Source organism: Carcharhinus amblyrhynchos, chromosome 26 (assembly GCF_965287045.1).
Source record: "Carcharhinus amblyrhynchos chromosome 26, sCarAmb.v2.hapA, whole genome shotgun sequence".
In the NCBI taxonomy this organism is placed as follows: Eukaryota; Metazoa; Chordata; class Chondrichthyes; order Carcharhiniformes; family Carcharhinidae; genus Carcharhinus; species Carcharhinus amblyrhynchos.
In genome coordinates, this window is record NC_137349.1 from 12,502,784 (window position 1) to 12,522,969 (window position 20,186).

At 45.0% G+C, this 20,186-nt stretch overlaps 2 protein-coding genes across 2 annotated transcripts in view; one reads left to right on the forward strand and one right to left on the reverse strand.

The window, feature by feature from the left end:
• ano8b (anoctamin 8b) overlaps nucleotides 1-12,899 on the forward strand; it is a 140,174-nt gene extending 127,275 nt beyond the window's left edge. The window contains exon 20 of the transcript XR_013889508.1: nucleotides 10,911-12,899. The gene's annotated coding sequence lies outside the window, so the exon portion shown is untranslated. The remainder of the gene's footprint in view (nucleotides 1-10,910) is intronic.
• On the reverse strand, nucleotides 908-19,122 carry babam1 (BRISC and BRCA1 A complex member 1). Its single transcript, XM_080213115.1, has 8 exons — nucleotides 18,554-19,122; nucleotides 15,677-15,735; nucleotides 9,433-9,553; nucleotides 8,769-8,847; nucleotides 7,849-7,873; nucleotides 5,841-5,970; nucleotides 2,654-2,740; nucleotides 908-1,558 (listed from the first exon to the last, which is right to left on the reverse strand). Exons 1-8 carry the CDS (start codon nucleotides 19,109-19,111, stop codon nucleotides 1,358-1,360), a joined length of 1,260 nt encoding a protein of 419 aa, XP_080069241.1. The 5' UTR covers nucleotides 19,112-19,122; the 3' UTR covers nucleotides 908-1,357.
• Nucleotides 19,123-20,186: the final 1,064 nt, after the last annotated feature.

Sequence of the window (20,186 nt, forward strand, 5' to 3'; positions counted from 1 at the left end):
TCAAAGTGATTGTGATCTTACATGTAAGCAATCAGGAAGTCAAAAAGGTGCAAACTAGATGAACACAAAGAAACAGATATGGAGAAGTGCAGGGGCTTGTGTGGGACATAAACACTGGCATTGTACTGAATGGCCTGTTCTTGTTGAACATTTGATGTCACATTAAAGACTCTGCAAACTTTTTCAGTAACTTTATTTTCTTGTTAAAAGCAAATAGAAATTGGCAATAATGGTTTTCCTTCAACACAGTTATATTTACATCACCAGTCATATTTTAAACCTCTTGAAAATCTTCATATCTAATGAATTACTCTGATGTGCAAAGACTAAGGTAAGCACGGCAGTCATTATGCACAGTAATGTCACAAACGTATCGGAATGAATCAGTCAGTAGGGAGAACCCATGTGCTCTGCTTCCAATAGTGCCTTGAAATCTTTAACATCAACTAGACTAGGCAGACAAGATCCTGATTGAACATCCTGCCCTAAGGTGACAAGCACTCCCCCAGTGCTGCACAAAGTGAGCGACTGGGTCACGTGCTCAACTCCCTGCAGCGGGTCCTGAAGCCAAGGCATTTCCAACGCAATGGGGAAATCTGCAGTTGAGCAGAAAGTGAGGATACTCTCATGCCACTGCTCAACCTCAGTGTAAAAGAGCTCAGTGCACAAGTACCCACTGTAGCACTTAACACATCCAGCCAAGGCCAGAATGGGCTGGAGTTACAGGGTGAGGCGTCTATATCCAAGCCATTGAAACACAGTCAGTTTTACAACGTAGAGAAACAAGTGATGCTGATTGGAGGAATGAATATTGGGCAGGATACTGGAGTGCATTTGACTCTTCTTCCAAAAGATGCTCTGGGGTATAGTCTATATAACACTGTGTGTGTGTGTGTGTGTGTGTGTGTGTGTGTGTGTGTGTGTGTGAGAGAGAGAGAGAGAGGTTTGGGAGGGGATGGCTGTATTAGTTTATCGGGATTGTCAGTCTGTGTTGAGGTACATTGACGCGTGTAAATATTGGTGCCAATTTGCTCACGATTCCCATCAGCATCCTTGTTTAAATTATACTATTTTCTAATTTCACAGAAAAAGTATCAGTTGTCCTAATTTGAGCAGGTAAAATTCAACCCATAACAGGAGAAAAGCCCAGGAGCAGGAGGGTAGAAACAGCTCATAGAAAAAGCTGGTCGTGTACTATTGGGGATTCAACACAAGGAGCACTCAGATTTATTAAGGAGTGAGATTGCTCTGGAGGTTAACTGTAACCAACAGCCTGGATACACACAGACCAACATGGAGACTTCCCCGATATGTGGAGAGAGAAGGTTTTAATTTTCTTCTCGCCTATGTTCTTCCATCAAACAGTTGCTTCCACTTCCACTCCTTCCTCATCCTCAAGCAGGCTATAAACTGCATGGGTTTGAATGGGCCTCTGCAGCGGGTGTGCAAGTAACTTGGCCATGCAGTTATGTAGCTCTACAGCTTGACCAGTGAGTGACACATCGTATTTGTAGCTGGTCCCCTTAGTATCCAAGTTATTGAAAAATGAATAAACTTCCTGTACAAAAAAACAAATCCAAAATGAAACATGCATTCCAAAATCTGCATTAAAAACAATGATTGTGGTAAGTGTCTTGTCTGGAATTGGATTGGCTGATCCCCTTTACCACCTTGGCTTCAAAGTCATAACATCTTGTGTTCACCCACCACTCTGGAGACACAAGCACAAAGTCTAGGTTGACACATCCAACTGCAGTACTGAGGGAGTGCTGCCCTGTCAGAGATGCTGTCAATCAAATCAATCATTAAATCAAGGCTCTGTTATCCCACAGCACTATTTGCAGAAAAGTTAAGAGTTCTGGTATATCCCTGGCCTTATCAAAAACATCAGAAATAGATAAATAGGCTATTTATTCGATTACAGTTTGAGAGCTCTGATTGCTGGCTATAATTTCATGAAAGCATTTAGCTACAATTGTTAGTTTTTAAAAATCTGATTTTTGATTTGATTTGTCATATGTACTACATACAGTGAGAAGTATTGTTTCTTGCATGCTATGCAAAGCATACCGTTCACAGAGAAAGAAACGAGAGAGTGCAGAATGCAGTATTATAGTTATAGGTAGGGTGTAGAGAAAGATCAACTTAATGCAAGGTAGTCCATTCAAAAGTCTGACAGCGACAGAGAAGAAGCTGCTCTTGAGTTGGTTGGTACATGACTTCAGACTTTTGTATCTTTTTCCTGACAGAAGAAGGTGGGAGAGAGAATGGGGTGCGTGGGATCCTTAACTATGCTGACTATTTTGCCGAGGCAGCGGGAAGTGTAGACAGATACAATGGTTGGGAGGCTGGCTTGCACGATGGACTGGGCTACATTCATAACCTTTTGTGATTCCTTGTGGTCTTGAGCAGAGCAGGAGCCATACCAAACTGTGATACAGCCAGAAAGAATGCTCTATATGACAACAATGAAAAGCATCTCATTGGTTGTGAAGTGTCTGAGGACCTCCTGAGATGTTGTATAAATTAGGGTTCATTCTTCACTGTCCCTTGGAAGATCCTGCACCAACTCAGTTAAAAAGCTGCAGTATAAACAGGCCAAGAAAGAGGAAAAAGGCGCATGTGTGATAGAGAAATACAAAACACTCCTTACCTTGCAACCAGTCTCCTCCTCCATTTCTTCTGTCCCATTGTGAATGTAAATCACATCAAAGAAAAAGTAAGGAGATTGCAGAATTTTCTGAGGAGAGAAGTGGAAAAAACGCAGGGTTTACACCAGGCAGAAAAGGGTGCACATGTCACAAAGAGTAACCTCCTGGCTCCTCCGACAAGTGCTGCTTCTTAAAAAGCAGAAACAGTTGAGGCTACCTCATTGATGTTTTAAGACAAGGATAGATAAATTTTTGAACAGCAAAAGGAATTAAGTGAGCAGGTGGGTAAGTGGAGCTGAGTCCACAAAAAGATCAACCATTATCTTATTGAAATAGTGGAGCAGGCTCGAGGGGCCAGATGGCCTACTCCTGCTCCTAGTTCTTATGTTCTAAACCAGGCTTGTCACATCTTCAATCCAGGGAGGGGACTGGATACCAATAATCACTAAGAGCAGATAAAAAGACTGGAGCAAAAATTGACAAGTTTGTTGTTGGACAAGAGTATTCAGGGTTACTGAAGCAAGACAGGTAAATGGGATCGAGATACAGATTATCCATGATCTAACTGAATGGCAGAGCAGGCTTAAGGCATCAAATGGCCTCCTTCTTATCAGTATTGAACAGGCAGGTTTTACTCCAGACCGAACATGGGGACTGCTGTTTACTTGTGACAAATGTCTTTGGTCTTACAATGCATAATAAAGCCTTTCTATTCAATCAGATGGACAGGAAGCAGATACAAATGGAGCCAGAAGACTAATTTTGAGCGCTAAGATAAAGGAGGACACTGCCTTAAGTTCAGGCAGCCTACATTAAACCAGTTTGAATGACATGCCTCTGGTCAGTGCTGACGTGTAGGAATGTATGTGTTTCAGCCAGTTCTCAAAAGAATAAATATTGGAGTTTTGAAGAATTGAATCAAGGAGAAGAATAGAAGCAAGAAAGGAACCTCAAGCTGTAAGCGTGACAAAGTCTGAAGACCTTTCCATGCCTGTCCAGCACAAGTGGCTAGAGACACCCTTATAGGTCAATTAGATAAGTATAAATAGCTAAAATCTATGTTTGTAAATGTACATTGTACATTTATAAGGCAATAGAAGCACTGAATTGTGATGCAGTGTAAAAGAATCAGTCTTGTAGCAGTCGTAAGTTTTTTTTATATTTTCCCAGTAAAGATGTGATTTGATTTAAAGATAAAGTTTTTGTGCCCATCAGTGAACTGGAACAAGGGTCTCCATTAACAACGTACATTCAGAATTTAAAAAATTGGGGCTGATGCTGAGATAATTCCCACAGAGGGGATGGAAGGGAACGAATTTGGGGGACTAGTTGTAACACTGCCTGAAGAGACTTGCATTTCTATAGTGCCTCTCTTGAGAACATGAACAACAGGATCACCAATTTGTTCCTTTGTGTCTGCTCCACCATTCAATACAACCTACAGGCATTTAGAGGGGCAAGGACTGATCGGGACAATCAGCATGGCTTTGTGAGTGGAAAATCATGTCTTACAAATTTGATACAGTTTTTTGAAGGGATAACCAAGAAGGTAGATGAGGGCAGTGCAGTCAATGTTGTTTACATGGACTTTAGCAAGGCCTTTGACAACCTACCTGGTAGGTTGTTGCATAAGGTTAAATCTCAAGGGATCCAAAGTGAGGTAGCTAAATAGATACAAAATTGGTTCCTTGACAAAAGCCAGAGGCTGGTTGTAGAGGTTTGTTTTTCAAACTGGAGGCCTGTGACCTGCGGTGTGCCTCAGAGATCAGTGCTGGGTCCACTGTTATTTATCATTTATATTAATGATTTGGATGAGAATGTAGGAGACATGGTTAGTAACTTTGCAGATGACACCAAGATTAGTGGCACAGTGTACAGTGAAGAAGGTTATCTCCGATTGCAACGGGATCTTGATCAATTGGGCTAGTAGGCTGACGAATGGCAGATGGCATTTAATTTAGATAAATGTGAAGTGATGCATTTTGGTACACTGAACCAGGGCTGGGCTTACTCAGTTAATGGTAGGGCACTGGGGAGAGTTACAGAACAAAGAGATCTAGGGGTACAGGTTCATAGCTCCTTGAAAGAGGAGTCACAGGTGGACAGAGTGGTTAAGAAAGCATTCAGCACGCTTGGTTTCATTGATCAGAACACTGAATAGAGGATTTGGGATATCTTGTTGAAGTTGTACAAGACATTGGTAAGGCCACACTTGGAATACTGTGCACAGTTCTGGTCACCCTATTATGGAAAGGATACTATTAAACTAGAAAGAGTGCAGAAAAGATTTACTAGGATGCTACTGGGACTTGATGGTTTGAGTTATAAGCTGAGGCTGGATAGACTGGGACTTTTTTGTCTGGAGCATAGGAGGCTGAGGGATGGTCTTACAGAGGTCTGTAAAATAAAGAGGGACATAGATCAGCTAGAAAGTAAATATTTTCCCAAAGATAGGGGAGTCTAAAACTAGAGGGCATAGGATTAAGGTGAGAGGGGAGAGATGCAACAGTATCCAGAGGGACAATTTTTTCATGCAGAGGGTGGTGAGAGTCTGGAACAAGCTGCCAGAGGTAGTAGTAGAGGCAGGTACAATTATGTCTTTTAAAAAGCATTTAAGACAGTTACATGGGTAAGATGGTCCAGGGAGGTCTGGGCAATTGGGATTAGCTTAGGGGTTTAAAAAAAAAGGGCAACATGGACAAGTTGGGCCGAGGGGCCTGTTTCCATGCTGTAAACCTCTATGACAATCATGGCTGATCTTCATCTTCCTACCCACTTCCCCATTCCCTTAGTGCCCAATAATCCACCGATTTCAGATGTGAATACACTCCAGGGTGGGGCATCCACACCACTCTGGGGCAGAGAATTCCTCAGACCCACAATCACCGAGTGAAGGAGTTTTTCCTCCCCACTGTCCTGAATGACTGACTAGGAATTCCCAGACCTTTTCACTCTGTCGTGACAGCCATTTGTAAAGAGCAAGATCTGACAAACAGTCGTGTAGGAAATAAACCCCTCCCACCCCAAATACTCATGCATGAAGATTGGCCACTTGAGTGAAGCAGCAGAGAACAGGTATTGGCCCTCTCCCAGCATCATTAAGCCGGATTTTGGCTGGAGCACGCAGGGAGACAGAGATATAATTAACAAGATGTTCAGGCAGGGAGAGGAATCTCATTCCTTACTCACATTGAGTCGCTCAATGGAGACGGACTGCGGGTGGCAGGGTGTACGAACGTAGACCAGAATCATCCGGATAATGTATGGTGGTGGGATAGTCTGAACGTTTTCCGTGACCGGCAGTTCAATCTTCTGTTGTCTGTGGGATAAGATTAAAAACAAACTGGTCACAGCAATAAGTTCTCAGAGGTTGATAATGACGATTGAGAGAGCAAGAGCATCAAAGCTGCATTTACTGGTCTCTTCCCCAAGACCGGAAAGAGTGGTTGGTCACTGAGCTGTTTGGCTGTGATTCCCGCTCCTCTAATGTCAAATAATTTGTAAGACCTACAGTCCAGGTGTGGCGAAAATGTCTATGATTCGCCGCAAAGCCAGGCAGCCATCGCTAAAAGCCTCACCCTAGGCCTGAATAATAATAGTGCTGAATAGGATACTCTCGGATTGGCTGGACCAATATTAGTAATTGATTCAGCAATGTCTCTCATTCAACCCTGAATCACAGTCAGCCATGGCTCCGCATGTAGCACTCCCTATCTTCTAAGGCTGTGAGCTTGAATCTCACTAGAGCACAAAAGCTAGGCTGCCACCCCAGCGCATTATGGAGGAAGTGCTACCTTGTCAAGAGATGCCGTCTTTCATATGATGTGGAGATGCCGTTGTTAAACTGGGGAGGGCACAGTAAGAAGTTTCACAACACCAGGTTCAAGTCCAACAGGTTTATTTGCTACCATGAGCTTTTGGAGCATGACCCCTTCATCAGGTGAGTGGAAGCAGTGCTCCGAAAGCTCGTGATACCAAATAAACCTGTTGGACTTTAACCTGGTATTGTGAGACTTCTTACTGTTTTTCAGATGAGATGTTCAACAGGTGATAAAATCCTGTAGATGCTGGAATCTGAAACAAAAACAGAAAACGCTGGAAAATCTCAGCAGATCGGACAGCATCTATGGAGAGAGAATAAAGCCAACGTTTCAAGTGAATGACCCTTTGTCAGAGCTTTTTCAGACGATTTTGGGTGTTTTCAAACTATATGACTGCAGGCCATGAGATCTGATGAAGCGTCATCCAGAAACATTGGCTCTATTCTCTCTCATGATGTGGGTATGCCGGCGTTGGACTGGCGTAAACACAGTAAAAAGTCTGACAACACCAGGTTTTAGTCCAACCTATTTATTCGATAATAGACTCACAAGCTTTCGGGGTTAGCCCCTTCGTCAGGTGAATGAGGCCAGAACTCTCCATTCACCTGACGAAGGGGCTAACCCCAAAAGCTTGTGAGTCTATTATCAAATAAATAGGTTGGACTAAAACCTGGTGTTGTCAGACTTTTTACTCTATTCTCTCTCCACAGATGCCGTCAGATCTGCTGAGATTTTCCAGCATTTTCTGTTTTTATTCAGCAGGCGATCCGTCTGCCCTGTCAGACAGATATAGAAGACTACGTATCGCTGTTTTGAAGAATAGGGGAGTTTTCCAAATATTTATCCCTGAGTTGACATCACCTAGCAGGCACTGGTGGTTATTACATTGCTTTTTAATCAGTGTTTCCAATGCACAACTTGGCTGCTGTTTCCTCCGGTACAACTCTGGCTGCTCATTCCATTGGCTAGAATACACTTCTGGTCACCCTGAGGTCCTATGAAGCGCCACAGAAATGCATTCCAATCTACCTTACAACCGCTGAAGGGTAACACCCATTGTCACCACATCCCAATAGGGAATTTTTTATGTCAAAGGCAGTTATTACTTTCACATTCAATTCCCCAAAGGGCAGTTTATCTTTTTAAAAATGAAAAGTCCTTGGAGCAAAACCCAAATTCAGCTGGTAACTGAAACTAGTACAAGAACTTCCCTCACCCTGCCCTCCACATCCCAGCCAAAGGCAACATGTAGCAAAACAGCTTTGGACGTCCCAACCCAGGCGCTGGCCATCCTGGCCCAGGTGCTGGACACCCCCGCCCAGGCGCCGGACATCTCAACCCGAGCGCAACTCCATTAAATAATCTTTGAGACTCACATGAGATTAAATAGTCCATCCAGATCTGAAAATAGGCTTTAAGGAAAAGAATAAGGAATTATGTAACATCTACACAGCACAGAAACTGGCCATTCAACCCAATTGATTCTTGGTGTTAGACAATGATAGACCCATCCCCACCAATACTGTACCCCTGTTATACAGTGACAGACCTGTCCCGATCAGTACTGTACCCCAGTATTATACACTAAGACCTGTCTTCACCAGTACTGTATCCCAGTGTTATACAGTGACAGACCCATCCTCACCAGTACTGTACCAGTTAAAGTGACACACCCGTCTCCACCAGTACTGTACCCCAGTGTTTTCCAGTGACGGACCTGTCCCCACCAGTACTGTACCCCTGCGTTATGCAGTGACAGATCCGTCTTCACCAGTACTGTACCCCAGTGTTATAGTGACAGACCCGTCCGCACCAGTACTGTACCCCAGTGTTATACAGTGACAGACCCGATCCCATCAGTACTGCACCCCAGTGTTATACAGTGACAGACCCCGTCCCCAGCAGTGCTGTACCCCAGTGTTAAATAGCGACAGAGCTGTCCCCATCAGTACTGTACCACAGTGTTACAGTGACAGATCCATCTCCACCTCCACCAGTACTGTACCCCAGTGTCATACAGTTGAAAGTCCCCACTTCAGACCCAACACAGGTTCAAAAGGTCAGAATCTATTATATTACTGTAAACTTTTCATTGTTTTCTCAACATGAAACTTGGAGATGTGTTGGCAGTTCATCTACTCCCAATAACAACCACACAGGGTTTCACATCTTAAAGTCAATACACTCTCCAATGCCAGGCCCAAGACGGAGATTAAATGTAGAGTTTTGCAATGAGCACCTGCTGTGATGCTGTACTCCATACCAGGGGATTTTTATACCTATTGCAAAAGGATACTGAATGACTCACAAACGTTGGTATCCAGGTCATACAGGCAGCTACAAACCTCCCGGGGGTCAGAGGTGAATCCTGACAACTGGAAGGAGAGAAACGCCATGTGTAATAGCTAACATCACACACCATTACTACACAAAGAGGTCAACCTGCTTAATGAGAGTTAATATCTCGCCAATATTCAATAATATTGCATTCTAGTGGCCAGAGCTTGTCAATACACCATGACCAGGGGTGGCACAGCATTTAGCACTGCTGCCTCAGCGCCAGGGACCTGGGTTCGATTCCCAACTCAGGTCATTGTCTGCAGAGTTTGCACATTCTCTGGTTAGGTGCATTGGCCATGCTAAACTCTCCCTCAATGTACCCAAAAAGGCGCTGGAGTGTGGCGACTAGTGGGTTTTCACAGTAACTTCATTGCAGTGTTAACGTAAGCCTACTTGTGACAAATAAATAAACTTTTATTTTTAACTGTTGCCATGGCAAAACTGAAAGGGGAGGTAAAAGACAAACAAACAGAAAATCATCAACAATCAACAGATGATTTATTGGTTAGTTGGTCAATGATGAACAGCTAAGCTTCATTCCAATACAGACCACTGGAGTGAGGAGATCAGTGTTATCTAGGGAGCCTGTTCCCCTGCCTGAGTTCAGACATTGTTCTTACCCAAGTCACCTCGTCGTTCACCACCACGAGGGCAAACTCGTGCCGCTTGTCAATCTTGTGCTTTGTCCGGACAAACATTTCAATCATTTTCTGAGCGATATTTAATGCATTTGTTTTTGAACTGAAGAAAGAAAAAGAACCAAAATCAAATTCAACAATTCCCAAAACTTGATCAAGGTCAACATAATAACAACTCCCTTGCCACCCTGTCCAATAAACTGTCAACCCAATTCATTACTATAGAATCTTCCACATAGGATGATATTCAGCCCATCATTCCTATGCTAGCTCTTTGAAAGAGCTATCCGATTAGTTGGTATTTCCCCTGAATATTTTCCCCTTTAACGTATCATCTAATTGAGCTTTGAAAGTTCCTATTGAATTTGCTTCTACTTATCAGCCCGTACCTGTGTGCTGTCCAGGTTTTGCTGTATCAAGGCATGAACTACTTCAGTTATCTGAGGAATTGTGAATGGTGCTGAACATTGCACAATCACCAACAAACATTCCCACTTTTGACCTTATTACTGAGGGCAAGTCATTGATGAAGCAGTGAAGATGGTTGAAAGAACTTCAGCACCTTGGGAACTGCTGCAGCAACACCCTGGAGCTGAGATGACTGGCCTCTGGCAACCATAACAACATAACCATAACAACCACAACCACAACAACCATAGACTCCAGCCATTGGAGAGTTCTCCCTGATTTCCATTGTTAATAGGATTCCTTGATGTCACACTTGATCAAAGGCTGCTTTGATGCCAAGACTGACACTCTCACATCACCTTCGGGATTTAACTCACTTGTACATATTTCAGCCAAGTTTATAATGAGGCCTGGAGCTGAACGGTCCTGGAAGAACACAAACTGAGCATCAGTGAACAGGTTATTTTGTTTTAAAACGCAACTGGTTCATTTAGCATAATGTTTACATAAATAATAGGAAATGGTAAAGAAATGTGCAGTTGCCATTCTTTACTTAGGTAATGGGCCATTTCATGTATATTCTGGTCTTCTGCATTTGCCCATTTTTTTTCCTTTTAATTGTTTTTACAAACCATGATATTCTAAGGGTGGCAAAGTGGTTAGCACTGCTGCCTCACAGGGCCAGGGACCTGGGATCCATTCCCAGGTTGGGTCACTGTCTGTGTGGAGTTTGCACATTCTCCCCGTGACTGTGTGGGTTTCTTCCGGGTGCTCCGGTTTCCTCCCACATTCCAAAGATGTGCAGGTTAGGTTGATTGACCATGCTAAATTGAGCATGATAATAGTTTCAGGGGGGATTAGCAGGGTAAACATGGGAGGTTACGGGGATAGGGTGGGATTGTTGTTGGTGCAGACTCGATGGGGCGAATGGCCTTCTTCTGCACTGTAGGGATTTTAAGGGTTGTCTCCCTCTCCTGAACGGAATGAGACTGGTGAAGTTTTCAGTTATGTGTGATTCTACAAACTAATTTCTTTCTTCAACTGTTCTTCAGAAGCTGTGGCCAAGAATTCAACTGAATTTGGAGATCTGTCTTTTGCCAGAACTGAAAGGCCTTGCAGAAGAATGGGTACCGCTGTTTGATCCAGATACGCACGAGTCGGAAGAGATTGCAGATCCACTCTCTGTTCAGATGTTTTCTCCATATTCGATTTTTCATTCTCAACTATCCCCTGCACGTTCTGAGAGAGAGACCATATTCCACATGGATTTTCTGATAAGGATTTTCTGTCCTTTCAGGTTTGGTTTTGCAAATGTATCACAATGCTCTTCTGCCATGTTAGTTGTCCGAGTGTCCCTTGAAAGCGCTGCTGACAGGGTTGCTTTCGTTGCAGCAGAGAAGACAGAGGGGTGACTTGATTGAGGTGTTCAAGATTATGAGGGGCATGGACAGGGTGGATAGGGAGCATCTGTTCCTCTTAGTTGAAGGGTCAGTTACGAGGGGACACAAGCTAAAAGTGAGGGGTGGGAAGTTGAGGGGGGATTTGAAGAAAAACGTTTTGACCCAGGGGGTGGTGATGGCCTGGAATGCACTGCCTGGGAGGGTAGTACTTTAAAAAGTACCTGGATGAGCACTTGGCACGGCATAATATTCAAGGCTCTGGACCAAGTGCTGGCAAATGGGATTAGGTGGGCAGCTCAGGGCCTTTCATGCGTCACTGCAGACTCAGAGTCATAGAGGTTTACAGCATGGAAACAGGCCCTTTAACCCAACTTGTCCATGCAGCCTGTTTTTTAAACCCAGATGGGTGGAAGGGCCTCTTCTGCACTGTCGTATTCTGTGAATTCCATCATTTTGCCAATGATTGCAAGGGGCAGTAAGTGGTTGGACTGGGTTAGTCCCTTCCTTGTGCACAGTACAGGCTGGGCTTTTATTTTACTTTATCAGGTAGGTACCAGAGTTTCAGCTGCATGGGAAAAGCTTGAAGTTGCAGCTAATTTTGGCACACATATCTGCAACACTGCAACCAGGATGTTGCTGGAGCTCAGCCTTCGCTGTATTCAGTGTGGTCAGCTGCTTCATGCTATCATCCGGAGTGATTCAAACTGGCTGAAAATCAGCAGCTCAAGGGAGGGCGACGCCAGAGATAAAACCTCAAAACCTCACACCCAGGGTTTTTTCCAACACAACACCTCCACATTAAATTCTAAAAACCTAATGACAGCAATACCTGCCGACACTATAGTTAAGAAAGCCCACCAACACCTCTACTTTCTCAGAAGACTAAGGAAATTTGGCATGTCAACTACAACTCTCACCAACTTTTACACATGCATTATAAAAAGCATTCTTTCTGGTTGTATCACAGCTTGGTATGGCTCCTGCTCTGCTAAAGACCACAAGGAACTACAAAAGGTCGTGAACGTAGCCCAATTCATCACGCAAACCAGCCTCCCATCCACGAACTCGGTCTACACTTCCTGCTGCCTCAGCAAAGCAGCCAGCATACTTAAGGACCCCATGCACCCTGGACATTCTCTCTTCTATCTTCTTCTGTTGGGAAAAAGATACAAAAGTCTGAGGTCACGTACCAACCGATTCAAGAACAACTTCTTCCCTGTTGCTGTCAGATGTCTAAATGGATTTACCATGCATTAAGTTGATCTTTCTCTACACCCTAGCTATGACTATAACAATACATTCTGCACTCTTTCCTTTCCTTCTCTATGAACAATATGCTTTGTCTGCATAACTCGTGAGAAACAATACGTTTCACTGTATGTTAATACATATGACAATAATAAAATCAAATCAAAAACTGTTCTTACTTGATCAAATCAGTGATCAAACACAATAGTATCTACCCACCCGGCCAGCAGCATACTTCCTCCACACTCAAAGCCAAACCTGACTATTTAGACCTGTGATTAAAGACTAGAATCTTTAAGCTCTTCAGGAGTACTGACAGGGTGGATCTGGAGAGGATGCTTCCTCATGTCCCAAAATCATAGAATCTTACAGTACAGGAGGAGGCCATTTGGCTCATTGAGTCCGAACCAACCACAATCCCACCCAAGCTCTATCCCCATAACCCCATGCATTTACCCTAGCCAGCTTGCAGGTGCAGCAGGTGGTCAGGAAGGCAAATGGGATGCTGGCCTTCATAGCGAAGGGGATTGAATATAAAAGTAGGGAGGTCTTGCTGCAGCTGTATAGGGCATTGGTGAGGCCGCAGCTGGAGTACTGTGTGCAGTTTTGGGCGCCGCACCTGCGCAAAGATATTTTGGCCTTGGAGGGAGTGCAGAGGAGGTTTACTAGGCTGATACCGGAGTTGAGGGGGTTGAGCTATGAGGAGAGGCTGAATAAACTAGGCTTGTACTCGTTGGAGTTTAGAAGAATGAGGGGAGATCTCATTGAGACGTATAAGATGATGAATGGGATGGATAGGATAGAGGTGGAGAGACTCTTCCTGCTCAAAAAAGACACTAGGACTAGGGGGCACAGCCTCAAGATAAAGGGGGGGCGTTTTAGAACGGAGTTGAGGAGGAACTTCTTCACTCAAAGGGTGGTGAATCTCTGGAATTCTCTACCCGTTGAAGTAGTGGAGGCTGCCTCGCTAAATATTTTCAAGATGTGGGTTGATGGGTTTTTGATAAGAGAGGGGATTAAGGGTTATGGGGAGAGGGCCGGAAAGTGGAACTGAGCCATGACAGATCAGCCATGATCTTATTGAATGGCGGGGCAGGCTCGAGGGGCCAGATGGCCTACTCCTGCTCCTATTTCTTATGTTCTTATGTAGTCCCTCTAACCCTGAGGGGCAATTTAACATGACCAATCCACCTAATCTGCACATCTTTGGACTCAAAACACACGTTGGCGAACCTCGAATTAGGAATCACTGTTTAAAAATAAGATGTCACTCCTTTAAGACTGAGCTGAAAAGATTTGATTTCTCTCAGAGGGGCGCGAGTCCCTGGAACTTTCTTCCTCAAAAGGCAATGGAAGCAGGGTCTCTGTTTAAGGCACAGCTAGATAGATTCTTAATTAACAAGGGGATGAAAGATTATTGGGGGTTGGCAGGAATATAGAGTTGAGGTTACAATCAGATCGGCCACGATCTTGTTGAATAGTCGGGCAGATTCAAAGGGCCGAGGCCTACTCCGGCTCCTAATTTGTATTGAATAGACATGTCAACAAGCTTCTCCAGGAAGTGGTGAGAACGTGGAACTACCCACAGCAAGAAGCAATTGAAGCAAATGGATGCATTTAATGGAGGCTGGACTAGCATTCGTGGGAGAAGGTTACAATGATAAATTTGGAGAACATCCGAGTTAAGCTGAAACACAGCATGGACCCGTTGGGTCACTGGCCTGTTCCTGTAGCCAATATAATCCTAAATCTAATTTTTAAATTACATGGCACAGACTGATCGAATACTAAACATTATCAGCCAAATCGCATCTGCATGATAATTAGATAAATTTACAGAAAAGGACCCTGCTGTTTTCATGATCCAGACGAACCTCCTCCTATAGTCATGTTGGAATTGTCTAGAACTTTGGTGAGGCCATAGCTAGAATAGTGTGCAGCTTTGGTCACCACATTATCAGAAAGATGTGATTGCACTGGAGAGGTTACAGAGGAGATTCACCAGGATGCTGCCTGGGATGAAGCATTTGAGTTATGAAGAGAGGTTGGATAGGCTTGGGTTGTTTTCATTGGAGCAGAGAAGACTGAGGGGTGACCTGATCAAGGTGTTCAAGATTATGAGAGGCATGGACAGAGAGGATAGGGAGCAGCTGTTCCCTTTCATTGAAGGGTCTGTCACAAGGTAACATAGGTTCAAGGTGAGGGGTAGGAGGCTTAGGGGGGATTTGAAGAAAAGCTTTTTTACTCAGAGGGTGGTGAGGGTCTGGAACGCGCTGCCTGGGAGGGTGGTGGAGGCGGTGCGCCTCACATCCTTTAAGAAGTATCTGGATGAATATTTGGCACATCATAACATTCAGGGCTATGAGCCAAGTGCTGGTAAATGGGATTAGATGGGAGATCAGATGTTTCTAATGTGTCAGTGTGAACTTGATGGGCCGAAGGGCATCTTCTGCACCCATGCCATTTGTCTCAATCACCCCTAGTGGTAGCGAGTTCCACATTCACATCATTCCCTGCGTAAAGATATTCTTCCCGGATGGATTTATTAGTCACAGTCGTACATTCACAACCCCTAGATTTGCCTCTGCGTTTTTCCTATTAGCTCCCAGGAGAGGTTGATGAAACTTGGTTTGTTCTCACTGGAGCGACGGAGTTTGAGAGGAGACCTGATAGAAGTCTACAAGATTATGAGAGGTATGAACAGAGTGGATAGTCAGAAGCTTTTTCCCAGGGTGGAAGAGTCAGTTACTAGGAAGAGCAGGTTTAAGGTGTGAGGAGCAAGGTTTAAAGGAGATGTATGAAGCAGATTTTTTACACAGACAGTAATGGGTGCCTGGAACTCGTTGCCAGGGGAAGTAGTGGAAGCGGATATGGTAGTGACTTTTAAGGGGCATCTTGACAAGTATATCAATAGGATGGGAATAGAGGGATATAATCCCCGGAAGGGTAGGGTGTTTTAATTCAGTCAGGCAGCATGGTCAGCGCAGGCTCGGAGGGCCGAAGGGCCTATTCCTGTGCTGTAATTTTCTTTGTTCTTATCAAACACTTCCACAATTTTAAAGATTTCTATTAGGTAAACACCCCTCAACTTCTAGCCTTCTGAACCCCAGCCTGTTCAGCAGATGATGACAGAAGGTGAGTTCAAAAACATTAGCATGAAGAGGCCTAACCCATTCATCGAATCCAGCTTCTGCAGTGACATCTCCTCTGAAAGGTCCAAACAGATGATCTGGAAAGAGAATGAGGAGAACCTGAGATCTGTCCCTGCGTCATAAGCAGACAGTTGGCACACACAGATCGACCAGAATAACCCAAACAAACTGTCCACCCAGTAACGCATCACAGTCAATAACTAGCCAAGCCCTTCTAGAGGAACGGGGGAATGTTCTACAAGGGCAGATTGGATACACTATACTTTCAATCTTCCTAAACTGCAAGGAATATGAGCTGATCTCAGTGAAACATGAAATTCTTGAGGAGACAAATAAAAGTTGAACATTTCAGATCTGTGATCTTTCACCAGATGTGTTCTGACAAAAGTCACTTGCCTGAGTATGAATTTATTTTGTCTCTCCAAAGATGCTGCGTGAACAAGCAAATAGTTCCAGCATTTTTTGTTTTATTTCAGATTTTCAGCATCCTTAATATTTAGTTTCACTGGTACCTCACAAGAGGTTATTGCAGAAGGTCAGGGGACATGGAGTTGGGGGTAGGGTGTTAGCGTGGATAGAGGATTGGTTGTCAAATAGGAGGCAGAGAGCGGGGGTCAATGGGTGCTATTCGGATTGGCGGTTGGTGACTAGTGGGGTGCCCCAGGGGTCGGTGCTGGGGCCTCAGCTTTTTACCATTTATATAGATGATCTGGAGGAGGGAACCGAGTGCAGGGTGTCGAAATTTGCTGATGACACCAAGATTGGGGGAACGGCAAATTGTGCGGAGGGTGTGGAGAGTCTGCAGAAGGATCTAGATAGGCTGGGCGAATGGGCCAGGAAATGGCAAATGGAATTTAATGTTGGCAAGTGTGAGGTGGTCCACTTTGGTAGGAAGAATGGTAGGAAGGATTATTACTTACGTGGCGAAAAACTGCAGCAGGCGACGGTGCAGAGGGACCTCGGGGTCCTTGTGCATGAGTCGCAAAAACCCAGCTTGCAGGTGCAGCAGGTGGTCAGGAAGGCGAATGGGATGCTGGCCTTCATAGCGAGGGGGATTGAATATAAAAGTAGGGAGGTCTTGCTGCAGCTGTATAGGGCATTGGTGAGGCCGCAGCTGGAGTACTGTGTGCAGTTTTGGGCGCCGCACCTGCGCAAGGATATTTTGGCCCTGGAGGGAGTGCAGAGGAGGTTTACTAGGCTGATACCGGAGTTGAGGGGATTGAGCTATGAGGAGAGGCTGAATAAACTAGGCTTGTACTCGTTAGAGTTTAGAAGAATGAGGGGAGATCTCATTGAGACGTATAAGATGATGAATGGGATGGATAGGATAGAGGTGGAGAGACTCCTCCCACTCAAAAAAGACAGTAGGACTAGGGGGCACAGCCTCAAGATAAAGGGGAGGCGGTTTAGAATGGAGTTGAGGAGGAACTTCTTCACTCAAAGGGTGGTGAATCTCTGGAATTCTCTGCCCGTTGAAGTGGTGGAGGCTGCCTCGCTAAATATTTTTAAGAAGCGGGTTGATGGGTTCTTGATAAGAGAGGGGATTAAGGGTTATGGAGAGAGGGAGGGAAAGTGGAACTGAGCCACGACAGATCAGCCATGATCTTATTGAATGGCGGGGCAGGCTCGAAGGGCTAGATGGCCTACTCCTGCTCCTATTTCTTATGTTCTTATGAATTAATGCTGGAAGGATGTTTCCTCTGAATCACGTGCTGAGAACTCATGGTCACAGTCTCAGAGTAAGAGTTCAGCCATCTAGGACTGAGATGAGGACAAATTCCTTTAATCAAAAGATTATGAATCTTTCAAATTCTCTAATCCAGAGGACAATGAACTCAGTTGTTCAGCAATTTCAAAACTGGGCTTTTTAGATACTGAGAGAACCTCGGATAAGGGATAGTGTGAGAAATTGTAACTGAGATAGATGATTAACAATGTTCCAAATGAATGGAAAGCTGACTGGCTTATACTTGCTCCTATTCCTTATGGCCTTACACAGCTCAACTTAGTTGCTCTAGACATAATTTCCATTTTGAAAGACAAAACGTTTGGAGTGCGTTACAATTCATGGTGTGTGTGTGATTCTAGCTTGAGAAGTGGGTCAAGTTAAAAGGGCTCGGCTGAAAAGTTCCAATTGGAAGCCAAGAAATAGCAGTCGAGTTGTGACTTTGCTGTACTGATTGCCTTTCTCTCACGGCATATATTTCCTGTATCTTTACTGCAATGCTACAGGTAGTGACAGCTTTCATGTTACCCTTCCTGCTCACAGCTAGAACATATGAAAAGATTGGGAGGAGTCCATTCAACTCAACAAGCCCAATGTTTTCTACAGATGTCCAAATTTCATATTGTTAACCTAAATCATTAATACCAAGACCTGATACAAATAAATAAAGAAGCACTTCAAGCTCGTACATTACACATCACTGGCAGTTTAACTTCCTTCATACAATGCTCAAATGGTCTCAGATTAGTAACTGGCAACTTTCACAGAACATTGTTTTCTTTTAAATCTGAAAGATCCACTTCAACCAAGTATGTATTCAGTGTTTTTTTTGTGAAATGTTGCAGCGCGACCTTCTGTATCGCAGCAGTGGTTACCACGGCTGCCTCACAGCACCAAGAACCCGGGTTTGAGTCCCGGTTTAGGTGACTGTGTGGAGTCTGCATGTTGTCCCCGTGTCTGCATGGGTTTCCTCCAGGTGCTCTGGTTTCCTTCCACAGTCCAAAGATGTGGGGATTAGATGGATTGGCTGTGCTAAATTCCCCCTCAGTGTATCCAAACAGGCGCTGGAGTGTGGCAACTAGAGAATTTTAACAGTAACTTCATTGCAGTGTTAACATAAACCTACTTGTGACACTTATAAATAAACTTTAAACGTCAACTAAACTCACCACTTTCTCCGGACAGTTAACCTTCGGAGTCCTGATCTGAGTCTCTGGCTGGGGATGGCTTTGGAACGGTGTTGAGAGCTGGATCTGGGGCTGAAACTGGGGTTGACTTTGTGATTGGGGCAGGAATGGAGCTTGGGCTGAGGGCGCAGGCTGGTTTTGGAACTGGGGTTGGCTCTGAGACTGGGGCAAGGACTGGGGTTTAGGTTGGGGCTGGCTTTGGGGCTGGGGCTGGGTTTGGGTTTGATTTGGGGGTTGGGGCTGGAATGGGGGCAGGCTGTGGGGCTGGGCTTGCGCCTGAGCCTGAGCCTGGGCCTCCGGTTCCTGGTGCCTCCTCCGGCTGCTCCTGGTTCTTCCCCCGACCCCCGGGCTCTCAGTCCCGGCCTCGCCATCGCCCTCCCTGCTGCCGGCCTGCGCCCCTTGCCCTGGCGGATCCTGCCTGTCCTCGGCCCCCTCGGGGTTGGAGCGGGTGCTGGGTCTCTGCTCCATCGGGCCTGAAGCCTCGGGCTCAGGTTCCGAGCCGGCCGGTGCCTCCCTCCCGTCCTCAGCGGCGGCCGCCATCTTTGATAGGGGAGCAGAGACCGGAAGCGAGGGGGTAAGACCTGCCACGCGGAGGTTTCTGGGGGTTGTAGTTTCTTCCGCCCCCTGGGCCCGGACACGTCTGCGCAGGAAGGACCACAATCCCAGAATGCAGTACGGCGCCGCCCGGCCCTAGCCGCCAGGCATTGTGGGGATGTAGTTCCTAATCCGACTCCGGTCATTGCGAACAATAGCGAAGAAACTACTATTCCCAGAGGGCAATGCGATAGCTCAGCTTCCGGCCCATGTTCCAGTCCCCAGTATTAACGTCTAACTGTCTTTATGATTAGAGATCCCTTCCAAATCCGTTTTTAATTTATTCCAACTTAATTAATTCCAACATCAAATATCAATAGGTTGTGGCAAAGAAGAAACTCCTGCGTTATTTACATTCTAATGGACTAGGAGGGTTGAGTTATTGGTTCCCAGACTGTACTGTTGTCAATTGGAGATGGGTAGGGCAAGTTATATTTCGCAGTTTTATCTATTCTATTTATCATAGAATCATAGAATCCTGCAGTGCAGAAAGAGGCCATTTGATCCATCGAGTCCGCACTGACAATAATCTCACCCAGGCTCTATCCCATAACCCCATACATTTACCCTGCTGACACTAAGGGGCAATTTAGCATGGCCAATCCACTTAACCCGCACATCTTTGGACTGTGGGAGAAAACCGGAGTATCCGGGGGAAATCCACACAGACATGGGGAAAACATGCAAACTCCACACAGACAGTGACCCAAGCTGGGAATCGAAACCAGGTCCATGGCGCTGTGAGGCAGCAGTGCTAACCCATGCCAGCATCTCAACCTCATATGATTTTAAGGCATCATGTTCTGCCTGTTTATATTTGTTTGGAGATACAGTTGAAAATATTGCCTTAGCAGTGATATGTGGAGAGAGCAGATTGGCCACTTCTTTTTAATCTGATGGGCCCATTGGCTTCCTTCTCCTCTGTGCCCAGAGGCAATGCGGTGAAGAAGGAAAAAATCTATAAAACATTTCACGGTCTCTACTGAAGGGATTTTAATTATGTTTTGTTGTTTGTGCCATG